Consider the following 27817-nt stretch of genomic DNA (forward strand, 5'->3'; position numbering starts at 1 on the left):
TAAAATGTTTATAATTTATTTAAAAGAATAGATACAATAAAAATCAAATTACTAGTGGAAATTAACAAAAGAACAAGTTTCGAACAGCTCATGGTCACATTATGACCCTAACTGTACACACTTGGGGACGATAGTGACGGGATCATACAACTGCTACAGTGGTTCCTGTTTCGAGAGTGATAAAAACAGTACCTAGCGCTCAGTGTATCCAGTCGAAACCCAATGATCATCACTTCAAAATCAAAACTTTGTCCAAAAAAGTAAAAATTTTAATCAATTTTTAATTTTTAAAATTACACATATACAATAAATAAAAAACAGTATGCATATAAGCCGTGTAGTCCCGGCATAGAATAGAATAGAATAGGCCACCGCTTCCATGTCTGAGCGTGTGTAGGAGGTGATTAAGAGAGCTTAATAGTCGAGGGATGGGCAGTAGTATCCCTCTTTAAACGTCTTCAAAGCCTAACTGCAGTTGCCAACCCGCCTGCCAAGCGTAGCAACTACTGGCAAAGCACCTCTTATGGAAGCAGTGGACAGTTCAGTTTATACAACTTTAATCCATTTGCAGTATCATTAATACTCATTTGATTAATTGATAATAATTTAATATATATATAATAAAATTTTGAGACCTGACTATTGTGATGTTATTTTTTTTATGGGGTATGTATACTTATAAATAATCAGTTAAAAAGAATATATATTATCTTTAGTAAAATTTCCATATTTTTGTAACAATATTATTTAACATACTATTATTTTAACATTGTATTATAGAATAGTAAAAATCACATAATATATTCGGAATTATATAAAAAAAAAACATTTAAACTAAGAACTAAACACCTCAAGCTAAAACAAGTTTACTGGTAATTTGACATTATTTACTAAAATATATATATATATTTATATATATATATATATATATATATATATATATATATATATATATATATATATATATGTAAACTTGTAAAATTTATTAATTAATTACACAAGAATTATTATGAATTAGAGAATCAATATTCTCACATTTTAATATTCATAAAATAAAACCATCTCCCATTTTGAAATTTTACAATAAATATTGATGACAAGAAATATTTCTTTTGTTTTTATAATGTATAATGAGACTTGTGTACACGTTATGGGACAAATTGTACAAGGCCACAAGACAAGTGTCATGGTAATGCTTGTGAAATGGTAGGATTCAATAAATTAACACAGACACAGGAGTTAAAAACTTTTGTAAATTATAAAAAAAATAACCGACTTTCCATAGACACATTTCATGGTAATAATGCTTGTGAAATGGTAGAATTCAATAAGTTAACACAGACATAGGAGTTAAAAACTTTTGTAAAATATAAAAAATAATCAACTTTCCATAGACACGTCTCATGGTAATGCTTGTGAAATGGTAGAATTCAATAAGTTAACACAGACATAGGAGTTAAAAACTTTTGTAAAATATAAAAAATAATCAACTTTCCATAGACACGTCTCATGGTAATGCTTGTAAAATGGTAGGATTCAATAAATTAACACAGACACAGGAATTAAAAACTTATGTAAATTATAAAAAAAATAACCGACTCTCCATAGAAACGTGTCACGGTAAAGCTTATACAATGGTAGAATTCAATAAATTAACACAGACACAGATGTTAAAAGATTTTGTAAATTATAAAAAAATAACGTACTTCAAGAAAAACAAATGCCCTGTGCCCCTTCCTTTCCCGTGGGATTCGTGAATGGTCGAGGGATGGGCAGTAGCATCCCTCTCAGAACGTCACCAAAGCCTAACTGCGATTGCCAACCCGCCTGCCAAGCGTGGCAACTACTGGCAAAGCCCCTCCGTATAGGGGAAGCTTATGTTCAGCAGTGGACAGTTAATGGCTGATGATGATAGTGATGATGAAGAAAAACAAATACATATAAATGTTAAAAACGATAAAAGATAACAAATGTTAGTTACTAACGTATTATTTTAATTCCACGAGGCGGAATACAACAAATTAACAATTAATTTAAAATGTACATAATAAATCTTTGTAAAAGATAAAAAAATAATGTAACTCAAATTATACATTATTGATTTTACGAGCGGGAAATTATAAACAAATGCTGTTTATTAAAATGGTACATTTTATGATTCAACTACAACAATGGCAGTATATAGGCGAAGTTAAAATAAGACCAATCCAGTAACCAGTGTGTCTGCAATGACGTACAAAAATCAATTAACTATTTGATTTGACAGAAGCCAAATTAAAGTATGATACCATGGAATTATATTATTCATATTAAAGTTTAAAGGCCTGTAGACTCATGCGTTAGTATCGTGTAACGAAATAAGGATCCACATACGGACAGCACTACTGTTAAGTTCGTGCCAACATACCAGGCATCGAGCATCAGGGTGTAAAAAGAAAACAGGTACCAACGAATACCTGCTCGTGCACACTATTAGTGTTACATTACACGATATGTTATGTTACATGTTATGACGTGTGTTATTACCAAAACAGTGATCAGTGAAGTAAGGAAGTGTTAATAGATTATTTAGAGCACAAATATATAGAGATTAGATCAGAGGTTGCGGAAAGAGAGTAATTAACTTGTTAACAGAAGAACTGGCATCGCTGGTCTGGAATTGACTGAAATTGTACCTAACACCATTAAATATGTTACCTAAACAACTAAAACGACTCTAATAGTGGTGAACTGGTTAAATACCACGAGCTGGTGTGATGATACATTCATCATATTCTAACACTTAGCAAATTAAACATACACCTACACAAACATGTTAAAAGGATGGTGTAAAAATGTGATGATAATTTATATGATGTGTATATATTAGAAGCAAAAGTCCTCACGGGCCGCATGTAAAGGCGTGCGCGTAGTTCTTTTTGCTTTCAAACAAAACTAAACTTTATATAAACTAATGCAGAGTATAATGTTCACTAGATAAAAAAAAAATGTGTTTATAGACTGGTTTTAGAATACTAATAATATTATATATGTAATCTTATAATCTAATGCAAGCGAACGTCGTGTTTTTTAAATTAGGCAATTCGTGATATATTGGGATTGCTTTTAAAATTCCTTAATTAGTCAACATAAGTCTAATAAATGTATTTAGATAGATAGATATATAATTTATTTATATTACAGCATGCAAATTGCAACAGACATAGATATACAATAGAAAGAGATAAAAGAATACATAAACAAATAAAAGAAAATGTAAAATGCATAAAAGAAGTAACGATTTTTTAGTATTAAGAGAGTATTTTAAAGCGCATTTCAGTATCGACCTTGCTGTCCCAATATATACGATTTGTCTAAATAAAAAACCAGCCCATACGCGTAAAACTAACGATTTTTAAACATTTGTACTCAAAGAATCCAATTATATTACATCCCATTTTATTTTTGTAATAATAATACTAGAATTTATAAACTATTAATCCGAATTAACTACTTGTCAATTAAAATTGTTTTTTTTTTTTTAGTATCAATCAACAATAATTTGTTTAACAAATGGCAAGCGGTCCTTTATTTACTACTAAGACTTACTTTTCAGGCACATCACTAGAAAAGAGTTCTATGAATTGAATATAAATGTATATCAAGATTGGAGCACTGTTTATAATTTCAGCCAGTTATTACAATCATTTCAGACCGCCTACAGACGTGTAGCATGTAACATACTGTGTAACATAACGCGCATTTTACGTAGAGACGACAAGCGCGAGCGTTGCATGTAACATTCGTATCGACATGATTTAAGTAAACTTAAAACCGTTCACATTACACGTAAAAACTTTTTGAGTTAGAAGGGAGAAGGGATTGTTAGTAAGCTAGCAATATACCCTGTTAGGTCGACCTCCTCGTTGTTCTCCCTGGAAACCATCGTGATTGATTTATTGACATATTTGTCACGGTGGGCTATCTGACCTGCTTAATCTTCACCTATCATCCCTCATTGGTGCCCCGCCGGTGTATACCGATAGCGTAGGCGAGGTTACCATTCCATTTCATCCATTAAAAAAACACTATTTGCGTTACATTACACGATGCATAACATTACATATCACGCTTGTCTGAACTCGTCCTTAGGACCGGAGCAGAAGTGTACACAAAATTAACTAAAATTGACTGAACTACTGGCACAATCTCGATATACCATAGTGTAGACCACTCCTAATTAACTATTCATCATTGCCATATATTATACAATTATAGGATTTTGCATAAAAATGTATTATTATGCACGCGGACAAAATGTCCTCTGTCAGAGACATTAAAACAACTAGAGTGTACCTGGTACTGTCCGTCGTCTGCGCAGATGTTAGGGCTTCTGATATTATAACGACGATATGAGGGGTCTTAATTCAAAGAGTGCTGCTAACGCGAGGTGGTCGGACGCGTAGACGTCGTTCGGTAAGCAATCAAGCACTTCGCATTCAGACGCCGTCGGTAGACGGAGACGTTCCAACAGCTTCAGCGAGGCACAGCAGCTGAAAAGAGAGTTTTGTACAACGTGAAATGACAGGCAGGAAGAGTCACACCTGATGGAAAGTGGTAACAGCCACCTTCAGATAGTATAGCCCAGTGTATATGAAATTTTTAAATAAAAAATATATTGCGACCACCCACCCTCCACGGTTTGGAATGTGTATGAATTGTATTATAGTACAATTATGAAATCCAATGTAAGTTGCCAATCTAAGTTGCATAAAAAAAAGCTCATAAAACATACGGTGCGTTTGTCTAAAAGCTAATATACCTGAAGTATATGTAGTCGACGGTGACCCAACTGTCTTGGAAGGTGGACGCCTCACACTGTGCGTCCGGCTTGTATTTTTTATAGGCGGAGACGAGGTTGAGCGAGTGGCCGATCAGGTTGCCGTTGAACAGCTCTCTGTGACCTTCGCGGAGAGCAGGCGGGCTCTGGCCCTCCGACGCGGCTGGACGGTACTCCGAATTGTATATCTGGGAATGGAATTATATATATATATATATATATATATATATATATATATATATATATATATATATATATATATATATATATATATATATATATATATATTCTTTATTGCACTTGCAAGTTACATATAAAATAATGTATTTATAAATGTTGTGAGCAAGGGTGGACTTATCTCTGACAGAGATCTCTTCCAGTCAACCCAATATAGTGAGAAAGCATTTCGTTAGCGGGCTGCTGACGTGTTTTTTTTAATGGATGATAATTAAATGGTAACCTTGCCTGCGCGATCGGTATACACCGGCGGGGCACCAGTGAGGGATGATAGGTGACGATGAAAGCAGATCAGTTAGTCCATCGTGACGAATTCCACTAGAAGTAATCACAATGGTTTCCAGGGAAAACTGTGTGGAGGTCGACCTGATAGGGTGAATTGCTAGCAATGGGTCATTTAGACTATATTACTAACAATCCCTTTCCCCCACCCAAGGGAGTCGGTAAAGATTTTTTTATACAACTTAATAAACAATCTGACAGTCCATCTGATTGAAGCGGTAAGTGGCCAGTACACATGAAGATAGGTGTTACTGGTGTCACAGTATACACTGTGACGCCATCTACTGCCACAGTCAGCAGTGAATTAGAATTTGAATACCTGTGTGGTGCTGAATTCCGTAGTTTTGCCCTGTAACCGGTCCAAGTACACAGACAAATGTTGGCAGTTGTCCGTCACGCCGATGCGTTGCCAGTCCGAACTGTCTCTGAACTTGCTCGCACTGGAATTTAAACAAAATTAAACTCTAGACAGTGTAATATAAAGTCGCTATCCGCGCCTATCTCTGCAAACTTCTTTTAATGCCACGTGTTCATAAAAAATCAATTGTTTTCTGTCTTTTTCTATTGTGTTCTAAAACTTATATGGAATGAAAAGAGACAGAAGACAACGCAAATAATATTATTTCATAATTTAGGTATTTTTTTGTCTATGGCAGCATTTATGGTCTACAGAAAAGAAAAAAATATTGTACTTAAAATAATTACAAATGGCGGCAATGTTGCTTTTTTCCCGCTCCTTCATTGTAAAAGAATAAAAAAGTAATTTTCTTTATGTGTTTTATTTTATTAATCACATGCACCAAGTAATGGCCATATGGGGTTATATATAATATGGGGTTCACTATGTATGTATATATTTTACAGAAGGTCTGTATGCATGTTTGTCATGCACCGGAGGGAGACTTTGTTCAAAAGTCGATTACTTGAGTACCTCTGTCCCATTCGTGTTTCAACCGTGAAGCAGTTGTGTTTGCATGGCTGTGTTTCAGTTTGAAGGGTGGGATATGGCGTGAATTTACTGGGTACAGAGGAATAACACCTGAGTCCTCAGGAATGGCAACGCATGGGGAGTATCATGGGCGAAACAGTATACTCTGTTATGTCCATGGCACTGCTCATGTCTATAGGCAACGGTTACCACTTTCCATCAGGTAGGCCGTCAGCTTGTTTGCCATTCTAAGTTGTATAAAAAAAAATTTGTTAATTTGAATCCGTGCCGTGTAAAAATTTTAAAGCAGAAATGAAATTTGATATTATGTTTGCAAGTGGTGCAATAAAGTGTAAATACATACAAAAAACGGTTTCCCTCCCGCGTTGCTAGACTTTATTCTCACCTGACGTGACCTTTGTCCAATAATTTTATAACGGCACTGTTCGGCGTAGAATTCAAATCCCCCGTCATGATTATGGGTAAGTGACCCGACCTATAACAAATATTAATATTTAAAAAAAAAAAAAACAAAATAATATTTGAGCCTTGAAGGGCGTGTAATTTCATTAAATACTCAAAATGGTGTTTTATAAAAAAAAGTTTTTTTTTAATATTATTTATTTATATATATATATATATATATATATATATATATATATATATATATATATATATATATATATATATAGATCTCGGAATAGAATGGGCCACTTATGTTTCATAAAAGCAACAGCCAAATGCCTCTCTTCTCTTCCTTCTCCTTCGTCTCGCGACTGACTTTTGACTCTTGGCCACAACAGAATATCAGTGTTTTGCTCTTTTGAGGGCAAAGCAATGAACTGACTTGTGACCACTCTATGTTACTGTGACACACTCACGAGAAATTGTGTAACCTCTTTTATGTATTTTCTTTTTTTTTTTTTTTGTATATGTTTTGGTTTAATTTCTTTAAATATGTACCAATAGCTAATGTTATTTGTGTGCTGTAAGTGATGTAAATAAATTAAAAAATAAAATTAATAAAAAAAAAATGTCCAGAGTGTATTTATTTGTTATTAATTTAACTCACTCTTTTCCATTGTTGTAATAAGCGAACCGGTCCAATTCGGCGAGGAACACCTGTATCTGTGCTAATCTAACGTCGGTCCTCTTAGGGTTGTACAGCAGGTGGGTGGTGGCCACCACTATTGGCATCCGGGGCATGCAACGGGGCACCAGTTTCACCATCACACCGATGTTATCCCGGTTGAGGATGGGCAGCTCCGGTTGGTTAAACTCCACCTGTCGACAAGGAGCATTTCCTTTTTGGATGCAATCCTTACTATTATTTATAGACAAGCTTTTACCTACGTGTGGATAGTGGTATTTCTTTCAACCAACTGCAAAAAGAAGCAGGTTTTCAATTCGGTTCTCATTTTTTTTTTATATTTAGCTCTACCACTTTCCATCAAGTCCGCCGTCAGCATGTTTGCCATTCTGAGTTACATAAAAAAAAAACTGTAAATAATGTCACGATGGGTGTCATGGTAAGTCAAACCTTGAATGTAAACACTGAACTAAAGTGATGCAATCAAACTACGTTTCAAATCACACCATGACTAAGCAAATGGGCAGAGCCAATGAAATAGCTTCTGCCAATCGCGTGATCCGCACAAAGAAACGCATGACCGACTAGCTTCAATCTACGGCTTTGCTCGCTTTAATTACCCTAAAAATATTCTATTGGTTAATCTGGATGAAGAAGAATGAGGGGTGAAAGTACCTATTGTTAATCTCATTTTGCTAGCAAACTGTAATCTGTCTTTTCTCGCTTTATTTACCCTACAAAAATCCTATGTATTAATTTAGAATGTGGGGTGAAAGGATTGTTAATCCCATTTTGCTAGTAATGAACCTTATCAGATCGACCTCCACATGGCCGCCCTTGAAAACCGTCGTGCTGAATTCTAGTTATTTTTTAATGGGTGAAAATGGAATGGTAACCCCGCCCGCGCTATCGGTATACATCGACGGAACACCAGTGAAATATGATAGGTGAGAATGAATGCAGGTCAGTTGGCTCACCATGATGGTTTCCAGAAGGAACCGCGTGAAGATCGACCTGATAGAGTGTATTATAGCATATTGCTAGCAATGGGTCTATTAGACCTCATTACTAACAGTCCCTTTCCCCCCGCTAAATTCCAGATGTGAACATCACGCCCGACTAACTGACCTGCTTCATCCTCATCTATCACCCCTCACTGGTGCCCCACCAGTGTATAACGTTAGCGCAGGCGGGTTTATCATTTCATTATCATCCATTAAAAGAAATCTAGGATATGGTGTGATAAATCAGTGAAATAGTAATAAAAAATAAGTGATTGGATAGTACATTTAATATGCTTGTTATTGGACCGATATATAGTTATTGTAACTGCGATATATAGATATGTTAATATAATACCAATCCCTAGCGTGCAATAAAAATCATTGGCATCCCTTTAAAGAAGTATTTCACCGATGGAATCGAACATTTCCCCACAGAGGGCGCTGTTGACACGCACTCAAGTTGACGGCTAGACGCGGCGTGTTCGGATTTATTGGCTGTACACTCCCTCCGCTCAAGTAGTACAAGTACTTTAATCAGCAAACATATTTCTTAAAGAAACAAGGGTACCAGGATGATACAAATTAGTGGCTTCCAAGTGACTTGACAAGTAGACGTGGTGGGTTTACATAGTTCTTTTAAGGGAATATTTTTGTGTAACATATTCTTTTACCAGAGGGAGACTTTGTACAAAAGTCGATTGCTTAGGTACCTCTATCCCATTCGTGTTTCAACCGTGAAGCAGTTGTGTGGCTGTGTTTCGGTTTGAAGGGTGGGATATAGCGTGAGTTTACAGGGTACAGAGGAATAACAGCTGAGTCCTCAGGAACGGCAACGCATGGGGGGTATCATGGGCGAAACAGTATACTCTGTTATGTGCATGGTACTGCTCATGTCTATAGGCGACGGTTACCACTTTCCATCAGGTGGGCCGTCAACTTTTTTGCCATTCTAAGTTGCATAAAAAAAATATCGCAGTGATATCATAGTCAACTGAATTGGACATAGTCGATTATTGTCTTTAATCTCCTATGATATTAGCACTTTATGGACAATTTACCATTTAGTTGGCCATTCTAAGTTGTAAAAAAAATCTACATATGTATTTTGTATATTTGCGGTTGGGTCCCAGTATAGAATGAACCTTGCTTCCTTTCCCGTAGGTGTTGGAAGAGGCGACTAAGGGAACTTAATGGTCGAGGGATGGGAAGCTGCGTCCCTCTCAAAACATCTCTAAAGTCTAACTGAGGTTGCCAACCCGCCTGCCAAGCGTGGCAACTACTGGCAAAACTACCAAAGGGGGAGAAGTCTCCCCTTTGGTAGTTCAGCAGTGGACAGTTAAAATCCGACATGATGATGAACAAGTATTTATTTCCAAAAGAAATGAAATAAGTCTGTCAATATTAGTCTAATACACATAGTACAAGCACGGCTTAGTTTAAAATATTTAAAAAAAATAGATTTTATTTTTAATGTAATTTAATTTGATAAATTAAAAGAGGAAACATTTAATTGTTTGTAATGAATAAACTCAAAAACTACTCGAGCAATTTTATACATACTTTCACGTATCAGCAAGTAAAATAAACTATTTTCGAAAATTTCAGCAGACACGAAAGGCTATAATTTTCGATAATTCTATCTTACCGCGCGAAACCGGGGCCGAAAACTAGTTTTTTACAAAAACACAATCTGTGCTCTCTTAGGTATACATAAAAACTGAAACCTACCAACCTTTCAAGTATTGAATTGTTTGTCACTTTCCTTCAAATTGGGAACTTAGCGTAGAAGAAAGGGACAAAACTGTTCAGCTACCGCTTACCGTAGAGTTTCGACGTATTTATCAATAAAGAGGGATAATTTGTAACAAGCATTGTGTAATGTGTACATAGACATATATTACCACTGTAATGCATCTAAATAACAACAGATAAACGGCACGTGTAGAGCAAACTATGGTAGCAATAGTTTATCTATTTGTTACATGACCTGAGGGCAGATAGTTAATAGGGCGTGCAAGGGACCTTGAGTGGTACTGTATTAAGGGTACAACGTCGTATTAAATATATATAGGACTAGCTACCAACCGCGACTTCGTCCGCGTGACCGGAATGTTTTCACTGACTCACGATCCCATATAGTGTTGATACTGTTAAGACTCTAAGGAACAAGTTGTTTTTGTTTAAATCATTTACAAATTTTATTTCTCTTGTTGTACGGCTAACTTCATACTGTGTTCCCTGATCATAGTTGTTAAACAACGCAAACACTTGTGAAGTTAGTTCCAATAAAGTAACAGAAGCAAATACACGTCTTTATCCTTGCAAAAATCATAGTGCAAGTCTCATTACACAAAAAAGGACCCTATTGTATAGAACACAAGTTATTAGTCCTGTCCAATATTACATATATTTGGACTGCGGTTGCTAGTTCGTGGCAACTTTTGGCAACCATCCCCCCCCCCCCCCCCCCCCAAGGGGGAGGCTTATGTTTAGCAGCGTTAAAGGCCGATATGATAATGCTGACTAATATAATAAATGTGAAAGTGAGTTTGTTTGTTACATTATAGCAGCTTAACAGTTTTATCAAAGAAAGTAAATAAATAATTTAGACAAAAAACCACCATGTAAACGCCAAGGATGAGAATGACCCCAGTTTTTTTTATTTTTTTATTGCACGATTAATGGAATGGCGACCCCGCCTGCGCTAACGGGATACGTTGGCGTGGCACCAGTGAGGGATGATAGATGAATAATGAAAAAAGCAGGTCTGTTAGCCTATCATGATAAATACAGTTGGAATTCAGCACGATTGAAAAAACTATTTTTCTTTACGAAGAAAAACTTAAAAAATTGTTTAACATCTGTTTATGCGTAAACAATAAAATTTGTATTATTAAAAACTAATAAATCGGTATGGTTGCGCAAGAGTCGATCGATTTAAGAATGTAATACAGTGAACGCTCTATATAAGCAACCTGTCTATAAGCAACATTTTTTATATTTAAGGCTGCACACGCGACGGAAGCTTAAAAATGGAATAACTTCTCCCGTTTTCCCAACATTTCCCTTCACTGCTCTGCTCCTGTTGATTGTAGCGTGATGAAAAGTATACTATAACCTGCCCAGGAGTATGAGGAATAATTGTTGTCCAAGTTTCGTTAAAATCCGTCGAGTAGTTTGTGTTTCTATAACGAACATACAGAGAGACAGATAAAAATTTTATTGATTGCATTTTTGGCATCAGTATCGATCACTAATCACCCGCTGATAGTTATTTTGGAAATATATTTCATGTACAGAATTGACCTCTCTACAGATTTACAGATACAGTAAAGTATTTTTATACTCCTTTTTCCCCTATAAGCATTTTTTCCCAATAAGAAACTTTTTTATTAAAACTGGTCCAAATGAGTTGCTTGTATAGAGCATTCACTGTATACTGAGGTTCTTCAAAAGGGGCGTAAAGAGGTTTCTTCAGGGTCGGCAACGCGCGTGTTATACCTCTGGTATTGCAGGCGTTCATAGGCAACGGTAACCGCTTACCATCAGGTGGGCCGTATGTTTGCCACCTCAGGGGTATAAAAAATATAGCCTAATATACTGGTAGATAATGCAGACTTCTATAAGTGAGAGAAATTAAATCTATTATGTATATTTTGAATTTATTATTATATATATAATAAATAATTTATAGGCTTTGGCACATACAAACAAATTAGTCAATAGTTACTATGTCTCATACTGCTTATCGTTGTTTTAATATATATATTTATATATATATATATATATATATATACTATAATTACGTCACATATTTTCACTACATCTGCCCTTCAAACGCTTTCTGTTTTTACCTAATAGTCAACTGGTAGAGAATGCCATACGACATTAAGCTCGCCACTTGTACAAAGTTTTATTGTGCAATAAAGAATAAATAAAAAAAATAAAATAAAAAATTACAAATAAACATAACACTTATTAAATGTTTATCGTTTAAATAAGACAAATTAGTTTTATAAAACACAATTTAGATATGTAGCGTTTTATTGTTGTAGCGAGATTGACGATGTGTTAACACAAGTGATAATAAAATAGTGGGACAATAACTTTATGCAAGAAGTCAGTTAATGACTTCGTAGGGTCAACAATGATGTGTACGTGACGCCTCTGATGTTGCAGCCATACACAGGCTACGATAAACGCTTTGAATCAATAAATAAATATATTTTCTATTCAAGTATATACTCAAACAGAAGCATGTTTGAGAAGGTTTTTTTTTTAAGAATCTACCGTTCAGTTCGGAATGCTATTAAAGCTGAGTGCGGTCAAGAAATTCGGCTGTGACTTTTTTTTTAAATAAACGCTGAGTTTTCAACAAAAATGTGATATGATAAAATGACTATCACAAACTTCATATTGATAAAAATAAAATAAAGAATACAAAAGCCAAAAATAAAAAAATATACAAAATCCAAAAATAAAAGAAAATACAAAATCCAAAAATAAAAAAAAATACAAAATCCATAAATAAAAAATACAAAAAACAAATTTCCAAAATCGGTCAACCGACTTTAATGTAGTTTATAAATCAATACATATAATAAAATCGCAACTGGTCGCTGTCTGTACATGGAAGATATATAAGAAAAACTATTACAGAGGCGCTTTATGAATGCAATAGAACACAAAACAATGATTTTTAGAATTTTCGTCTCTTTGTCTGTACGTTTGCGCACGCTAACCTCAAAAACGGCTTAACCATTTAAAAGCGGTTTTCACTAATACGTAGCGGTTTGCTCCACTTAACATTTAGTGTTTGTTTTATTCCAATCGGTACATAAATAAAAAAAGTTATATCAATCTAAAGAATCATATATAAAATGCTATAAAATAACCGATCAGTTGAATTGGCTGAAACTTTATGAAGGTATTTTTTTTTATGAGTGAAAATGAAATAGTAACTCCGCCTGCGCTAACGGGATACGCTGGCGGAGCACCAGTGAAGGGTGATAGATGAGAATGAAAACAGGCCAGTTAGCCCATTATGATGAATTCATCAGGAATCAACCATAATAGTTTCCAGGGGAAACTGCGAGGAGGTCGACCTGGTTGGGTATATTGCTAGCAATGGGATTCTCAGTCTTTATCACTAACAATCCCTTTCCCCCTTTTTTGAAGGTATTAGGTATGTAATTATTATTTATGTATATAATACAATATAAGACTGGATTTATGAAGTATTCCAATGGGAATGATATACGGGAACTATATAGTTAGAAGAGGCCAACGCATTTTTTTTTATACAACTTAGAATGGCAAACAAGCTGACGGCCCACCTGATGGAAAGTGGTAACCGTCGCCTATAGACATGAGCAGTACCATGGACATAACAGAGTATATTGTTTCGCCCATGATACCCCCCATACGTTGCCGTTCCTAAGGACTCAGGTGTTATTCCTCTGTACCCAGTAAATTCACTGCCATATCCCACCCTTCAAACCGAAACACAGCCTTGCAAACACAACTGCTTCACGGTTGAAACACGAATGGGACAGAGGTACTCAAGTAATCGACTTTTGAACAAAGTCTCCCTCCGGTGCATGACAAACATGCATACAGACCTTCTGTAAAATATATACATACATAGTGAACCCCATATTATTGTTCACGATGGTTTCCAGGGGGAACCACGTGGAGGTCGACCTGATAGGCTATATGATAGGATATTGCTAGCAATGGGGCTGTCAAACTCCATTGCTAACAACCCCTATCCCCCCAATATAGGCGACGGTTACCACTTTCCATCAGGCGGCCGTCAGCTTGTTTGGCATTCTAAGTTGTATATATAAAAAAAAAAAAAACATAAATGATTATTATTTGACAAGTTGTTTTTTATTTGTTCCTTGGGTAAAAAGACGAGTTCGTACCGGTTTTGTGACATGATTTTTTTTTGTCACTGACGCATGTCTACATGTCTACACGTACGATTACGTAATTATGTAGATACATACAACGTTATTATTTTCAGGACTTTTTTTTATGTTACCTTCAGAATTTTCCATTGAAAATCGAAACCGAAATAAATACACAGTTATTTGATATTTTATATAATTCCGTGTGCCAAAGGTGGGTGTTTTTTTGTGTTTATATGTAACTAGCGGCCCTTGGTATTATTAAGACTCCGTATGTTATTTTTTCTTAACTATCTCCCATGTACAGACATATCTAAATACGATTTCATTTTAATATTGAACATTTTAATGATCTGAGTGCGGTCCCGACATAAAATAATAGGCCACCCATCCCTTTCCCCTGTGTGGCGTAAGAGGTGACTAATGAAACTTACAGTCGAGGGATGGGCAACAGGGGATAAAGGGATTGTTAATAATACGGACTATCAGTCTTATTACTAACAATATACTCTGTCAGGTCGACTTCCACGTAGTCCCCTCTTAGAAACCATTGTGTTGAATTTCAGGTGTATTCATCACGATGGGCTAACTGACCTGCCTTTCCATTCTCACTTATCATCGCTCACTGGTGCCCCGCCAGCGTATGCCGTTAGCACAGGCAGGGTTACCATTCCACTATCATCCATTATAAAAAGAGATGTGAAGCAGCGTTCCTCTTAAAATATCCCCAAAGGCCTAGCAGCGGTTGCCAACCCGCCTGCCAAGCGTAGCAACTACTGTCAAAATCTCTAAAAGGGGAGGCCTACGTTCAGCAGTACAGTTCAGCTTATTTTTTTATCTGAAAGGATATACAGTAAACGCTCTATATAAGCAAACTCTCTATAAGCAATATTCTTTATATTTTATTTATTCTACTCAGCTTAGTTAGTAAAAGAAATAAGTAAAAATATTTTCCAGACGGTAAGTATTTTTATGCTCCTTTTTCCCCTATAAGCAACTTTTCCCAATAAGATTTTTTTATTGAAATTGGTTTAAATGAGTTGCTTATATAAAGCGTTCACTGTACTTCGAAATTGGCACCGTAAAGGTTTTATAATAATTAGTTCAATAAACTGTGACGCTTGGCAGCCGGATGTGCGACCGCAGGTAGGCTTTAGAGATGTTTTAAAAGGGACGCTGCTGCCCATCCCTCGCCCTCCCTTAGTCGTCTCTTACGACTCCTACGGAAAAGGAAATAATGGCTTTGCGGAGGCTACATGGCAATATAAGCATAATATATTAAGGGATGGCCTATTCTATGCCGGGACCACACAGCCAATAAAATTATAAAGGTATAAATAAAGATAAAATACTTTTTCTCAAACATGCTTGGAAATGTGAGCATTATTTTAACGATCTTCTTCAAGGTAAATCAAAATTGCCGTACTGGCCAGATACATACGGGCAGCGGCCGGCAAAAATTGTATGAAAATCCATATCTGTCTTGTTTTGCGGCCAGATAAATTATTACGTAAACTCATCTGTCCTGTAATTTAAAAATGGAATGGCCTTTTACTTAGAAACATGGCTACCAAGGAGGTAACTACTAAAAGGTTTTATTTAAATTTCGAACTAGCTTGCAAATAGAAAGTTGATTATTGAAAAAAAAAAGGTACATTGTGGCGCGTGAAAAAATTATTATTGTTCGTTATTTGTCATTGAACTTAAAAAGTAAAATTGTGTTTTTGATTGTTTGAGAAAAGTACAATACAAACCTTGGCCACAACCAGGTATTAATGGACTCACGTATGTGTGCCTCGGCTACGTCTCGGCCCACATTTGCACGTTCGTCCATCAATGCCTCAGTTGCTGGCCGCTGCAGTAATGTACTAATACTAATAGAGAGTAAGTACATTGTATCTATGTCAATAAATAATCATATAATTACATTAAATTGATTACAATTCTGACTGCAACAATGTCCTGAACATGTTTGTAAATAAATTAGACAGATAGCCTCTGGTGCGAATTGTCTAGACTAGAGGGCTAGATCAATGATCAATAATGATTGATAACTGCTATTAAGTATTGACACAATTTTGAAGTACCTACGCAGATAAGCAGAGCCCAAATAAACTGGGATAATAGCCGGGAGAAAGAAGAAGTCGTTTTGAAATATGTATGAGAAACGAATAATTAAAATATTCAATTAAATTGTTTTTTTTTACACAACTTAGAATGGCAAACATGCTGACGGCCCACCTGATAGAAAGTTGTAACCGTCGCCTATAATAATGAGCAGTACCGTGGACATAACAGAGTATACTGTTTCGCCCATGATACTCCCTACGCATTGCCATTCCTCAGGAATGTCAACGCATGGGGAAACGTCTATGTATTTAAAAGAATAATAATACCAAATTTTATTCTGCATACGCAACCTCGCATGTGCCCTGTTAATTACTATTTAATTTTCTATAGAAATTCAAAAGATATAAGATTTTTTATATATTTACGCTACATAAGTATGCTGACAAAAAACAAATGAAAATGGACATATTGAAAAATTTACGTAGTGCGTATGTATGTTCGTTATAGAAAAAAAAAACTACTCGATGGATTTTAACGAAACTTGGACAACAATTTTTCTTCATACTCCTGGGCAGGTTATAGTATACTTTTCATCACGCTACGATCAATAGGAGCAGAGCAGTGAAGGGAAATGTGTCTGTTACATCAAAACCACTGAACCGTGAGGAAGGACATAGGCTACTTATTTTACGAATGGACGAAGTCGCGGACAATAACTAGTCTTTACTAACATTATAAATATGAAAATGAGTTTATTTGTTTGTTACCTTATAACGCCATAACAGCTTAATCAATCACTATGAAATTTGTATACACGCCCTATATGGGCTAGAGAAGGATTTAGTCTACCTTTTATCTCGATCAGTAAACATATCCCACGATTACGCAGATGAAATCGCGGGAAAAAGCTAGTTTAATTTACAAGACAGCTGACGCGGGATGGAGAAGGGGTATATCCAACAGTGTACAGATAACAGCTGATATGATCATAATTATTATAATGAAGGTCTGATAAATCATCTTCATCATCATACCAGCCTTTAACCGTCCACTGCTGAACGTAAGCCTCCCCCTTGGGGGGTCTTGCCAGTAGTAGCTACGCTTGGCAGGCAGATTGGCAACCGCAGTTAGGCTTTAGAGATGTTTAGGGACACTGCTGCCCATCCCTCGCCCTCACTTAGTCGACTTTTACAACTCCCGCGGGAAAGGAAGGGCGGAATAAATATTAGTTAATTATTAGTCAAGTATACTGTTTCATGAAAATACTAGTTCAAAGTAAACTAGTACACTACAGAGGTAACTGGACAAGTTTTGCAATACAGCTTTATTTATTACAATCTTTCAAAATAATTACTATTACAACTTGTCGCTTATTCTTAGAAACCAAACATTTGCTACAATTTTTCTTCTGGGAGAGGCCTGGCCTAAAACAGCTAACAGATCGGTGTCACTGGCAAACCTATTTCCTTTAAACAGGGAGTCTACCACGAAATGAAATTCTGGATTTTCGGTCTGAATTATGTATTTCGGGTCTTACTGAAATCGGCCCAGTAAATGCAGCTTAACATTTCGTTCGTCTTAAATCTTTCCTTAATGGTCAAATGGAAATATTTTAACATTATTAATATTTTAAAACAGTTTTGTACTTTTAACATCAAATTTGTTTCGTTCGGCAACGAAATTTCGGGAAATATTTCGTCGTAGGCCCTCTGATTCTTAATGACTGGGAGTAGACCAAAGTCAGAGTACTAGATCAGGACTGTACGGACGATGTTCAAATAGTTTTACTTCGATGACATAGAAAAAGTCACAGTTTAGTGTGACAAATGTGCAGGACCATTATCGTGGTGAAAACATCAATTATGGAGTCTTGATTTTGGACGGAGCTCTTTGAGTTTTTGGATAACCTGTAGCAAACACTCTTTTATATATCAAAAGGCCGTAACTGTAAGCTGATTTTCCCAAACAACTCTATCTAAAATTCCTCGTCTTGAGAAAAATACAACAACTATTTTCTTCTTTACCGACCAAAACTTTCGAACTTGAATTAAAGTAGGCCCACAATTTAGTTTAGGTAAACAATTTAGTTTTTGATTTTAGAAGGCACATCAAAATAATATAGCCAAGTTGCATCACCAGTGATGATTTTATTAATATAGTTAGAAGTTCCATTTTCATACTTTTTTAACATTTTCTACATACCATACCAACCATACAAATTTTTTTTATTCGAATCATATCGTGAAGAATGTTGTGAATGCTTGGTGCATGAATCTGCAGGATCTCTTCTATCTGCTTATGAGTTATTCGACAGCCTTTTCTTATCAATGTTTCAAATTTCTTTACATTCTCTTCAGTGCAAACGTCCATAAGACGTCTTGACCTCGGTGCAACTTCTACACCAAAATTAGCGCGACTGAATTTCCGAAATCACCGAAAAATCATTGTACGATGAGGCCAATACTTTTTAAATACAGAATTCATTTCTTACATATATAACACGTAATTCGTCTTTAAACTGCTCAGTTACTTTTATAAAATCTAAATTTTTTTGGGCAATTGCTGACGAGTGACTATTGAAATATGCATCTGCCGTCATAAGACAAATTTCTAGTAAGATTATATACTCTTCTAGCTACAATTGAAAATATTTTTGTATTGCAAAACTTATCTATTTTACCTGTGTAGTAAATTACTATGGTAAACTCATTAGTAGAATATATCATAATTTAATTATCATTAAAAATAATAATAATAAGAGGTTTGTTTGAATCGAAGCATTTGGCGTTCCATTGTTTCTGCCTACCGTAATGGGAGACAGGCGTGACAGATATGTATGTATGTATGTATGTATGAAAATAATGACAATAACGAAAAAGGAAACACAGATGTTTGAGATATTCAACATGTGGGCATGGAGGAGTATGAAAAGGATAAGGTGGACAGAAAAAGTAACGAACGAGGAAGACTTGAAAAGGGTGAATGAGAGAAGAACATCAATAAAAACAATAGAGAATAGAAGAGGCAAAATGCTGGACCACCTTATACGACATGACGATTTTTAAAGAGCATAGTAGAAGGAAAACTAAAGAGTAAAAGAAGGAAAAGACCGGGGAATGGGAAATGGGACAGATAAAACTAGGGGTCATGTCGTGAGATATGGCCTGGGATAGAGCTGGCTGGAAGAAAATGCATGAATTGGTTGCACTGACAAGAGGAAACTCGATGATGAAATGAAAAGAAGAGAGAGATATTTCTGTATAGAAACAAATACAGAATATTGGATATTTCATGACAAAGTAAAATCGACACACTTGGTAATTGCCTATACGTGAACTATTCTAAGTATATTTATTTATGTTGGTTTAGGCATTTTTTCTGTATACAGTAGAGTCTCGATTATCAAAACAACAAACTTGCAATGATAACTAAATATTGTCTTACAACACAAAAAAAAGCAGACTTCAATAAAAACTAAACTATTGAATCGATAATCATCGTGACGATTGCATGCAACAAGTATTAACCACGATGGTTTCCAGGCGGAATCAATTGCATATAAAAGTTAAGTGACCCTTAAAAGACTTGCAGGAATAACAGATTTTAAAATATATTAACAATACTTACCTTTTTCGGCAAAAAAATAATCTTCTCAATAACACCGTACACAGGATCAATGGCGGCAAGCGACTTACTTCACATTAAATAGTCTGCAGTGATGTACCGAATACCAAAGACAAAATCATGTAATAGCACGGGAACATTCGAGACGAGCTAAATGGCCTAAATACACAAAGAGCCAAGGTTCAGCAGGTTCCCCCACACATTTTAGGATATAAATACCAACGCAATCATTTACAATTAATGATTTTACTTTTTCAACCAATTTCAACATGGAACATGTGATCAATGCGATTATTATTTTTGTGTGTATAATTGTATATTGCGTGATTTTTACGCCAATTTTGAAATTTACTCTCACATTGGTCCCGTCCAAATTGAAAACGGTTATTCTGCAATCTTAAATTATTGAAAAAGAAAATAGTTTTTTTACACACACAAAAAAAAATTAAAAATAATAATAAAGCAACTGTAAACCAGGAAATGGAACATAACTTGATAGGCACATGAATCACTGTTATTCATGTACATTTAACCCAATATGAATATGTATAAACAGTTCGCTTGGCAAGCAACTATAGGTATAGACAAACGACTTATCGACATTGCCGATGACTTTTAATACCATAAATATAAGGCGGAATCTTCTATGTTATAAAAAATATAACTACAATTACGACATAGCACCAAGATTTAAATAATACACAAGTGTTGAAATAAAATTTGTCAACTGATAGGCACTGTATAACTGTTTGATATGAACGTTTCACTTACACTGATGTGCTCCTCTTTCTCGAACATACTCTGCTTGTAGTATATGGCGCAGCCGTCCTTTCTGTTGCCAGTTTTCTGTTTAAATATACCGGTGTAACCGATCTCTTCGAATTTGTTGTAGAAGTTCTTAAGATGCGACGCTTGCACTTCTTGTAGGCAAATTATCTGTGGACAATAATATAACAAATCAATTGACTCATTAACGCTGTACTCCATGGTCCGTACTAGAATCCAATCGTAATTAGTTCTTGATGAATTGGTTATGATGATTCAAGTGACTAGCTTCCTAGCTATCCTCATCTCTTACCATGTTAGCATTCCCATTGCCATCGTCAGCCATTAAAAATTATATATATTAACATTCTACTGAACACACAAATGTTGTCAATACACTATTAGAGCAAATACAATATGTCTATTATTGATTGTGTTTTATTCAAATTGTAAAAAATAAATGGAAAATTATCTAAACAAGACTGAGATTAAATAACTAACAAAGTATTCGATATAAAATTCCATGCTTAAAGTTTTATAAAGAATGAAGATCGAACTTAACAATAGAGCTTAATGCAAAAGTCACCAAGTATTGTTAAATTTACCACAGAAACACTCTCTTAAATTAAATTTGTAACAAATGGAAACATTCGATCGATCGATCGATCGATTTTTTTATGTGTATTACTATTGGACCATCAACAGACTGTCTTATGGTCGGACCAAATTATTCGTTTATTTAAATTTTAATTAATTTCTATTTAAATAGACATTTAACCCTTTCCACTTCAAGCCTTTTTTTCTTTCTATTCCACCGGCTCCATGCTAAAATTGCGTTTTTAAAGTTTTAGGGGTTTTTTCGTATTTTGTAAACAAAATTGATTTTTTTGTATATGATAAACTTTATTTTATGAGTAATCACAAGATACTATAATTCCTAATTCTAATCTTTACAATCCCTTTTGGTATGGTAAAAGAAGTATTACATTGGAGTATAAAGAGTTAATATAACTATGAGGGTTTCGTTAGAATTTTGAAACACTATATTAAACTCATACGAAATATTCTTACATCAGGCGCCAAACTGTTGATTTCATCGTAAAGGCGTGCCGCTCTGACTTTCCACTTCAAGTTCCTGGGGGAACAGTCCGTGTATAGATACGGATGGCATTCCAATAAATACTGCGCTAACACATTGTACGACATTACTTTGAATTTAAACGAAGAACCTAAAATTAAAATATGCTATTGAATAAAAATTAAAACCTATTTACATACATAGCAATAGATTGTTTATTTATATATAACTATAGTACCAGTTATGGGGTAATAATATAGTCAATCGAATACTATGGTTTTATATAATTTAAAAACTCATATGCATGCACGCCCTACACGTCCATTCTGAAAGCTTATCTACCCCCTCTGACCAGTATCTTTGTGATTGCGATAAACAATGTCATAATTGATTAACAGATCAGTTTGGGTCACTAATATACACAGATAAATAAGAAAAAAATAAACAAATAAAACTATATTTTAGTACCAGTAATATTGTAAATATATATTTGTAATCACACTTTGACGAAGAGATTTGAATTAAATTTGATATATAACTGAACTATAATATCTGTTGGAGGAAACAATATTTCTCTATCTATTTATAACATGAAATAATGGGGTCCTTTCCCATAGCTGTTGTAAGAGACAACTAAAGGAACTTTATAGTCGAGAAATGGTCAGCAGAGTCCCTCTTAAAACATCAAAAGCCTAATTACGTGGGCAACCGTAGTTAGGCTTGTGTGGTAACTACAGGCAATACTCCCCAATAGGGGCAGACCAATGTTAAGCAGTGGGCAGTTAATTGATATGATGATAATGGAATAGGTACAGTATATTTAATTCTAATTTAACCCTTCTTTGCATGATTTTTTTTTTATTTGTTTAATACATCAAAGTGATATAATTCATGTTCAAAATCAAAGGAAACTTGGTGAAAAAAATAAATTTGACAGCTATGTTTTTTTTTTCAGCAATGGACATTAAAAAGGTATCCAGACACGATCAATTTAAAAGTGAATTTTTCGGGCATTCAATGTTATAATGGAAAAGAAGGGTTAAGCAGGCAAACCGACAGAATATAGCTGGACCTTACTGAAATAAATCTGAAAAATAATTTACTTGTTTGTTACTTCCTAATACTTTAATAATATAAGCAATTACTGAACTTTATTATTCATTCGATACCATAGAGAACGACATAGACAACCTTTTTTTTTTTAATGAACACATCTGTATCTCGCAGACAAAGTGGCATGTAAAAACTGGCTTAATCTATTGTACATAAAAGTGCAAATAAAATGAATACTATATGTACATTACCTGCAGATTTATCACTTCTTTTCCCTACTGGCTCCCAGACACGGAAGTCTGGTGGTACGGTGATGCGTTTCCTGGCATTACTTGAGGAGTTAGCCCCAAACTTGGTCTCGCAATCATCATTAACACTATTGTTGTCTGGTGAACTAACAAATAAACATTATTACAACATAAACAATGGTGTTTATTTTCTATTTACATTTCATAGAGCTAGATAAAGAGTGCTCCACAAAAAAACTGACTACAACTGTGGCAACCAAACCAACTTTGATATAAAAACTAAACTACCAAACTGGTTTTGATAAAATTTCTGTAGAACGAATCTGTAAGTATATTCTTTCAAATAAAAAAAAAAATATTTGTTACTAACAAAGTTATGAGGTAACAAAAATAAAAAAAAAAAACCGAAATATGAAACTCGCTCTTTTTAAAATTGGTAGAAAAGTTAATTTTGTTATACTTTGTTGTTATTTTTTATTTATGGCATCTCAATAGCTTTGTGGTCTAAAACTTTGTTGACACATAAGTTATATTTTATTCGTACCAATTAATATGACCTGGTCCCATATTTAAAGATAGCAAAAGTATGCAAGCAGAATTAATATAAAATACAAATGATTTCGTTAAATTTTATGATATTGTTTCTTATTCACCTATATGCTACTTGTGTTTAATAAAGTTAACAAACAAATTTTTGGTAACTTTATTACAATTATTTTGCTAAATTCTGCTACCGTTAGTAAGTATGTGACTTCCAACACTCGAAGACTGACCACTACCATTGCTGTCAGGAGTTAAACAACAACATAAATTTTTCATTCATGCAAGATAAGTAAACAATTTCTATGCACTATACCTTTTTAATATGCATCTCGAAATTAACTTTTTTTTATGCAACTTAGAATGGCAAACAAACTGATGGCCCACCTATTGGAAAGTGGTAACTGTCGCCTATAGACATGTAGACATGAGCAGTACCATGGACATAACAGAGTATACTGCTTCGCCCATGATACCCCTCCAAGGCGTTGCTATTCCTGAAGACTCAAGTGTTATTCACTGCCATATACCACCCTTCAAACCGAAACACAGCCATGCAAACAACTGCTTCAAGATTGAAACACGAATGTGACAGAGGTGTCCAAGCAAACGACTTTTGTACAAAGTCTCCCACAGGTTAGCTGTTAGTAACTGTTAAAAATAAAATAATAATTTAATGAAGAATAAAAAAAAAAAGATGGATGATGCAAGTTTATCCATAGGTGTATACATTTTGCACTTTCGATTACTTTGTTCAAATATGTGAAAAGGGTGTAAGATCAACAAACGTTGCATGCAGTTAGATTGTTACTATGTATTTAATTAGTAACTAATTAAATATTCGCTTAACTTATTAATATCTCAGTTTGAACCTAGATAACTGGTAATTAATATTTGCCCACGAATTAATACGTATTATTGATAAGTATCAATATTTTGTAACGCTGTGTATACATTTACAAACAATGTAATTAGGGCAGATAAAGGATCTAATGCCCCATTAGATATCAGTATAGTTGAACATGTGGGAAAAATTGAATGTTATATTCATCCTGTGACACTAAATATTTTATTTATATGGTATGAGGGATAGTTACTAGACGATAATGGAATGGTAACCCCGCCAACTAGTAGTATACGAGTATGCTAGCGAAACGAAAGGATAGAGGATAAGTGAGAATAAAAAGGCAGATTAGCCGATTGCGATAAATTCACATGGAATTCAGCACAATGGTATCAATGGGTTGGAGGTTTTTTTAATGTGTGAAAATGGAATGGTTACCACGCCTACGCTACCGATATCGACGCTGGCGGGGCACCAGTGATAAATGATAGTTCAGGATAAAGGCAAGTCAGTTGGCCCATTGTGAATAATTCAACAAGAATTAACCACGATGGTTTCCAAGTGGAACCGCGTGGAGGTCGACCTGATAGGATCTATTGCTAGCAATAAGGCTGTTAGAATCCATTAGTAATAAACCCTTTCCCCCCTCACATGGAGGTTGACCTGAGTATATTAGTAGCAATGGGACTAGTGGTTCATATTACTAACAATCCCTTCCCCTACTTAAAGGGATAGACAGCAGCATTAAGCAGCTTAAAACATCCTCATCATCATTTCAGCCACTATACGTCCACTGCTGGACATAGGCCTCCTTCATAATTTGTTAATGGGTGAAAATAGAATGGTATCCCTGTCTGCGCTATCAATATTTTTTTATACAACTTAGAATAGCAAAGAAGCTGACAGCCCACCTGATGGAAAGTGGTAACCGTCGCCTATAGACATGAGCAGTACCATGGACATAACAGAGTATACTGTTTCACGCATGATACCCTCATGTGTTGCCATTCCTGAAGACTCAGGTGTTATTCTTCTGTACACTGTAAATTCACAGCCATATCCCACCCTTCAAATCGAAACACAGCCATGCAAACGACTGCTTCATGGAAGAAACTCAAATGAGACAGAGGTGCCCAAGTAAACAACTTTTGTACAAAGTCTTCTTCTGGTAATCCATATACACTGGCAGGGCACCAGTGAGAAATGATAAGCAAGGATGAAGCACGTCCATTAGCTCACTATAAGGACTTTAACAATAAATCGATAATGATAGTTTTTAGAGGGAACCACAAGGAGTTCAATCTGACAAGGTATATTGCTTGTAAGGAGGCTAGTTAGTCTCATTACTAAGAATTCCTATCCTCCCCCATAGACTAACATAGGAAACAATCCTGAGCCATCCACATCAACTGACTCTTTGCAATGCATGGAATAGCAGAGCCACCAGGAATCAGGGGCCATTGGGAGAAAAGCAATTGTTAGTAATGGGATCTAACAGCCCCATTACTAGCAATATACTCTATCAGGTCGACCTCCATATAGTTACCCCTGGAAACCGTTGAGGTTAATTCTAGTAGAATTCGTCATGGTGGGCTAACTGACTTGCTTTCATTGTCACCATGTTTGGTGCCTATACTGATAACGCAATAACAGATTACCATTTCATTATCACCCATTAAAAGAAACCAGGTAGCTGTTTTCTTATGGTGTTTACCATTGGCGAGTTTTGTCAGTAGTTGTCACACTTGGCAGGGAGGTTGGTGACCGCAGTTAGGCCTTTGTATGTGAACATTTGAAACGCTGCTGCCTATACTTTGGCCATAAGTTCCCTTAGTCGCCTCTTATGGCACCTATGAAAAAGGAAGGGGTGACCTATTCTATGCTGGGACCTACAAGGATTAAAGCATCATCATAGACTAACTGTGGTTGCCAACCCGCCTGCTAAGCATAGCAACTAATATGCAAAACTTTATGGGGGAGACCTACACTAAGAAGTGAATAATAATGGCCGATGTGATGATGATGACTTGTGATGAAGCAAAATAATATCTTATCAGGTATTACAGTTGACAAGAATATTCTTTTTGTACTTACACAAGAAATCGCCCCCCTTGGCTAACATGCTTCTGATTGGGTTGTAACTCACTCATTTGCTCGAGTATTTCAGATTCATTTGAACTTGAAAATGGTATTTGTAAATTTAACTTCTTCTTGTTTGAGTACAACCGTAACTGAGCTGGAGTGCAGGAGCTTGAGAACAATGTACATATGCCACCCTCCACACTGCATTTCTTCCTGGTAACACTCAGATATGTGATCTTTCTCACATGTGTCCTACAACTTACGGTTTCACATGTGATTTTCAAGTATCTGTAAAAACTGTCAGTCAGTTTCAGCATAGCTTTAGAAATATATGTTAGCTAAGGGAATTATGACTAGCTTAGCAACCACAGCCACTATATACAAGCATAATTAATTTGCTTATTCTTGCATAATTTCCGTTATAAAAATTTGTTTGACATGGAATTTGCTCTGTTTTTATTATTATTAACTTTGTAACCTGAAAGAGAAAAAATTATTTAGTATTAAAATTATAATTAACATTTTCTTATACAATAATTAATAACAGTTACTATACGTACTTGGTAAACAAAGATTTACATTTAATTTGTAAGTAATAACAGAATATAAATAAAATTAGTGGTGTAATCACTCTCTTGACGGTCTAAACAAGAATGCAATACAAATATCGTTGTTCCTTATTATATAACAATATTTAATCCATCAATACCCGAAAAAAATCGAAAGAAAGGGTAAGTAAGTACCCAAATAAAATGAATAACCAAATGACAACAAAACTTCAGAGTAACCTTACAACAAATTATAGGGTAATTAAATTGAGCGTTCAACTTACACGTATCTATAAAAAGCCATAATTTATAATTCGTAAAGACAAAGAGCAAAAACCATGACGAGCAACTAAAATATACTGTGAAAATACATTTTTAGTGACCCACCGACCTCTCATATCACTCCAGTCGGAACTCGACTCGACATTTGATTTGTCAACATGTCAAATAACTCAACTGACAGTATCTTAAACTCTAATTTGCATATTTCTGTGTTGCACAGATTAAGAAATATAGAAATAGAGTTGTACTACCAAAAGTATTATTTTTAATGATTATATAGTGAGTTAAATCGAGATAAAATTATCCACTCCACTTAGAATTTGTATAAAAAATAAAACAACAACGAAAATAGAATTTTACTGATAACTCAATTAAAAATATGCTTTTGAATTATAACACGAAATATATTTA

At 35.0% G+C, this 27817-nt stretch overlaps 1 protein-coding gene across 4 annotated transcripts; it reads right to left on the bottom strand.

The window, feature by feature from the left end:
* On the bottom strand, positions 1 to 27592 carry LOC113514649 (protein angel homolog 2). Of its 4 annotated transcripts, none has more exons than XM_052896526.1 (10): positions 27516 to 27592; positions 26589 to 26864; positions 23114 to 23256; positions 21803 to 21960; positions 20738 to 20902; positions 7339 to 7550; positions 6673 to 6762; positions 5658 to 5778; positions 4802 to 5007; positions 1 to 4532 (listed from the first exon to the last, which is right to left on the bottom strand). In XM_052896526.1, exons 2-10 carry the CDS (start codon positions 26642 to 26644, stop codon positions 4379 to 4381), a joined length of 1305 nt encoding a protein of 434 aa, XP_052752486.1. In that variant the 5' UTR covers positions 26645 to 26864; positions 27516 to 27592; the 3' UTR covers positions 1 to 4378. The 4 variants fall into 4 exon arrangements, with proteins under 4 accessions (XP_052752486.1, XP_052752487.1, XP_052752485.1 ...); XM_052896527.1 differs by having other exon boundaries at positions 26589 to 26873; positions 27516 to 27586; XM_052896525.1 differs by having other exon boundaries at positions 26589 to 27054; positions 27516 to 27570.
* Positions 27593 to 27817: the final 225 nt, after the last annotated feature.

This window comes from Galleria mellonella, unplaced genomic scaffold (assembly GCF_026898425.1).
Source record: "Galleria mellonella isolate WM207_F2 unplaced genomic scaffold, CSIRO_AGI_GalMel_v1 utg33, whole genome shotgun sequence".
Lineage (NCBI taxonomy): Eukaryota > Metazoa > Arthropoda > Insecta > Lepidoptera > Pyralidae > Galleria > Galleria mellonella.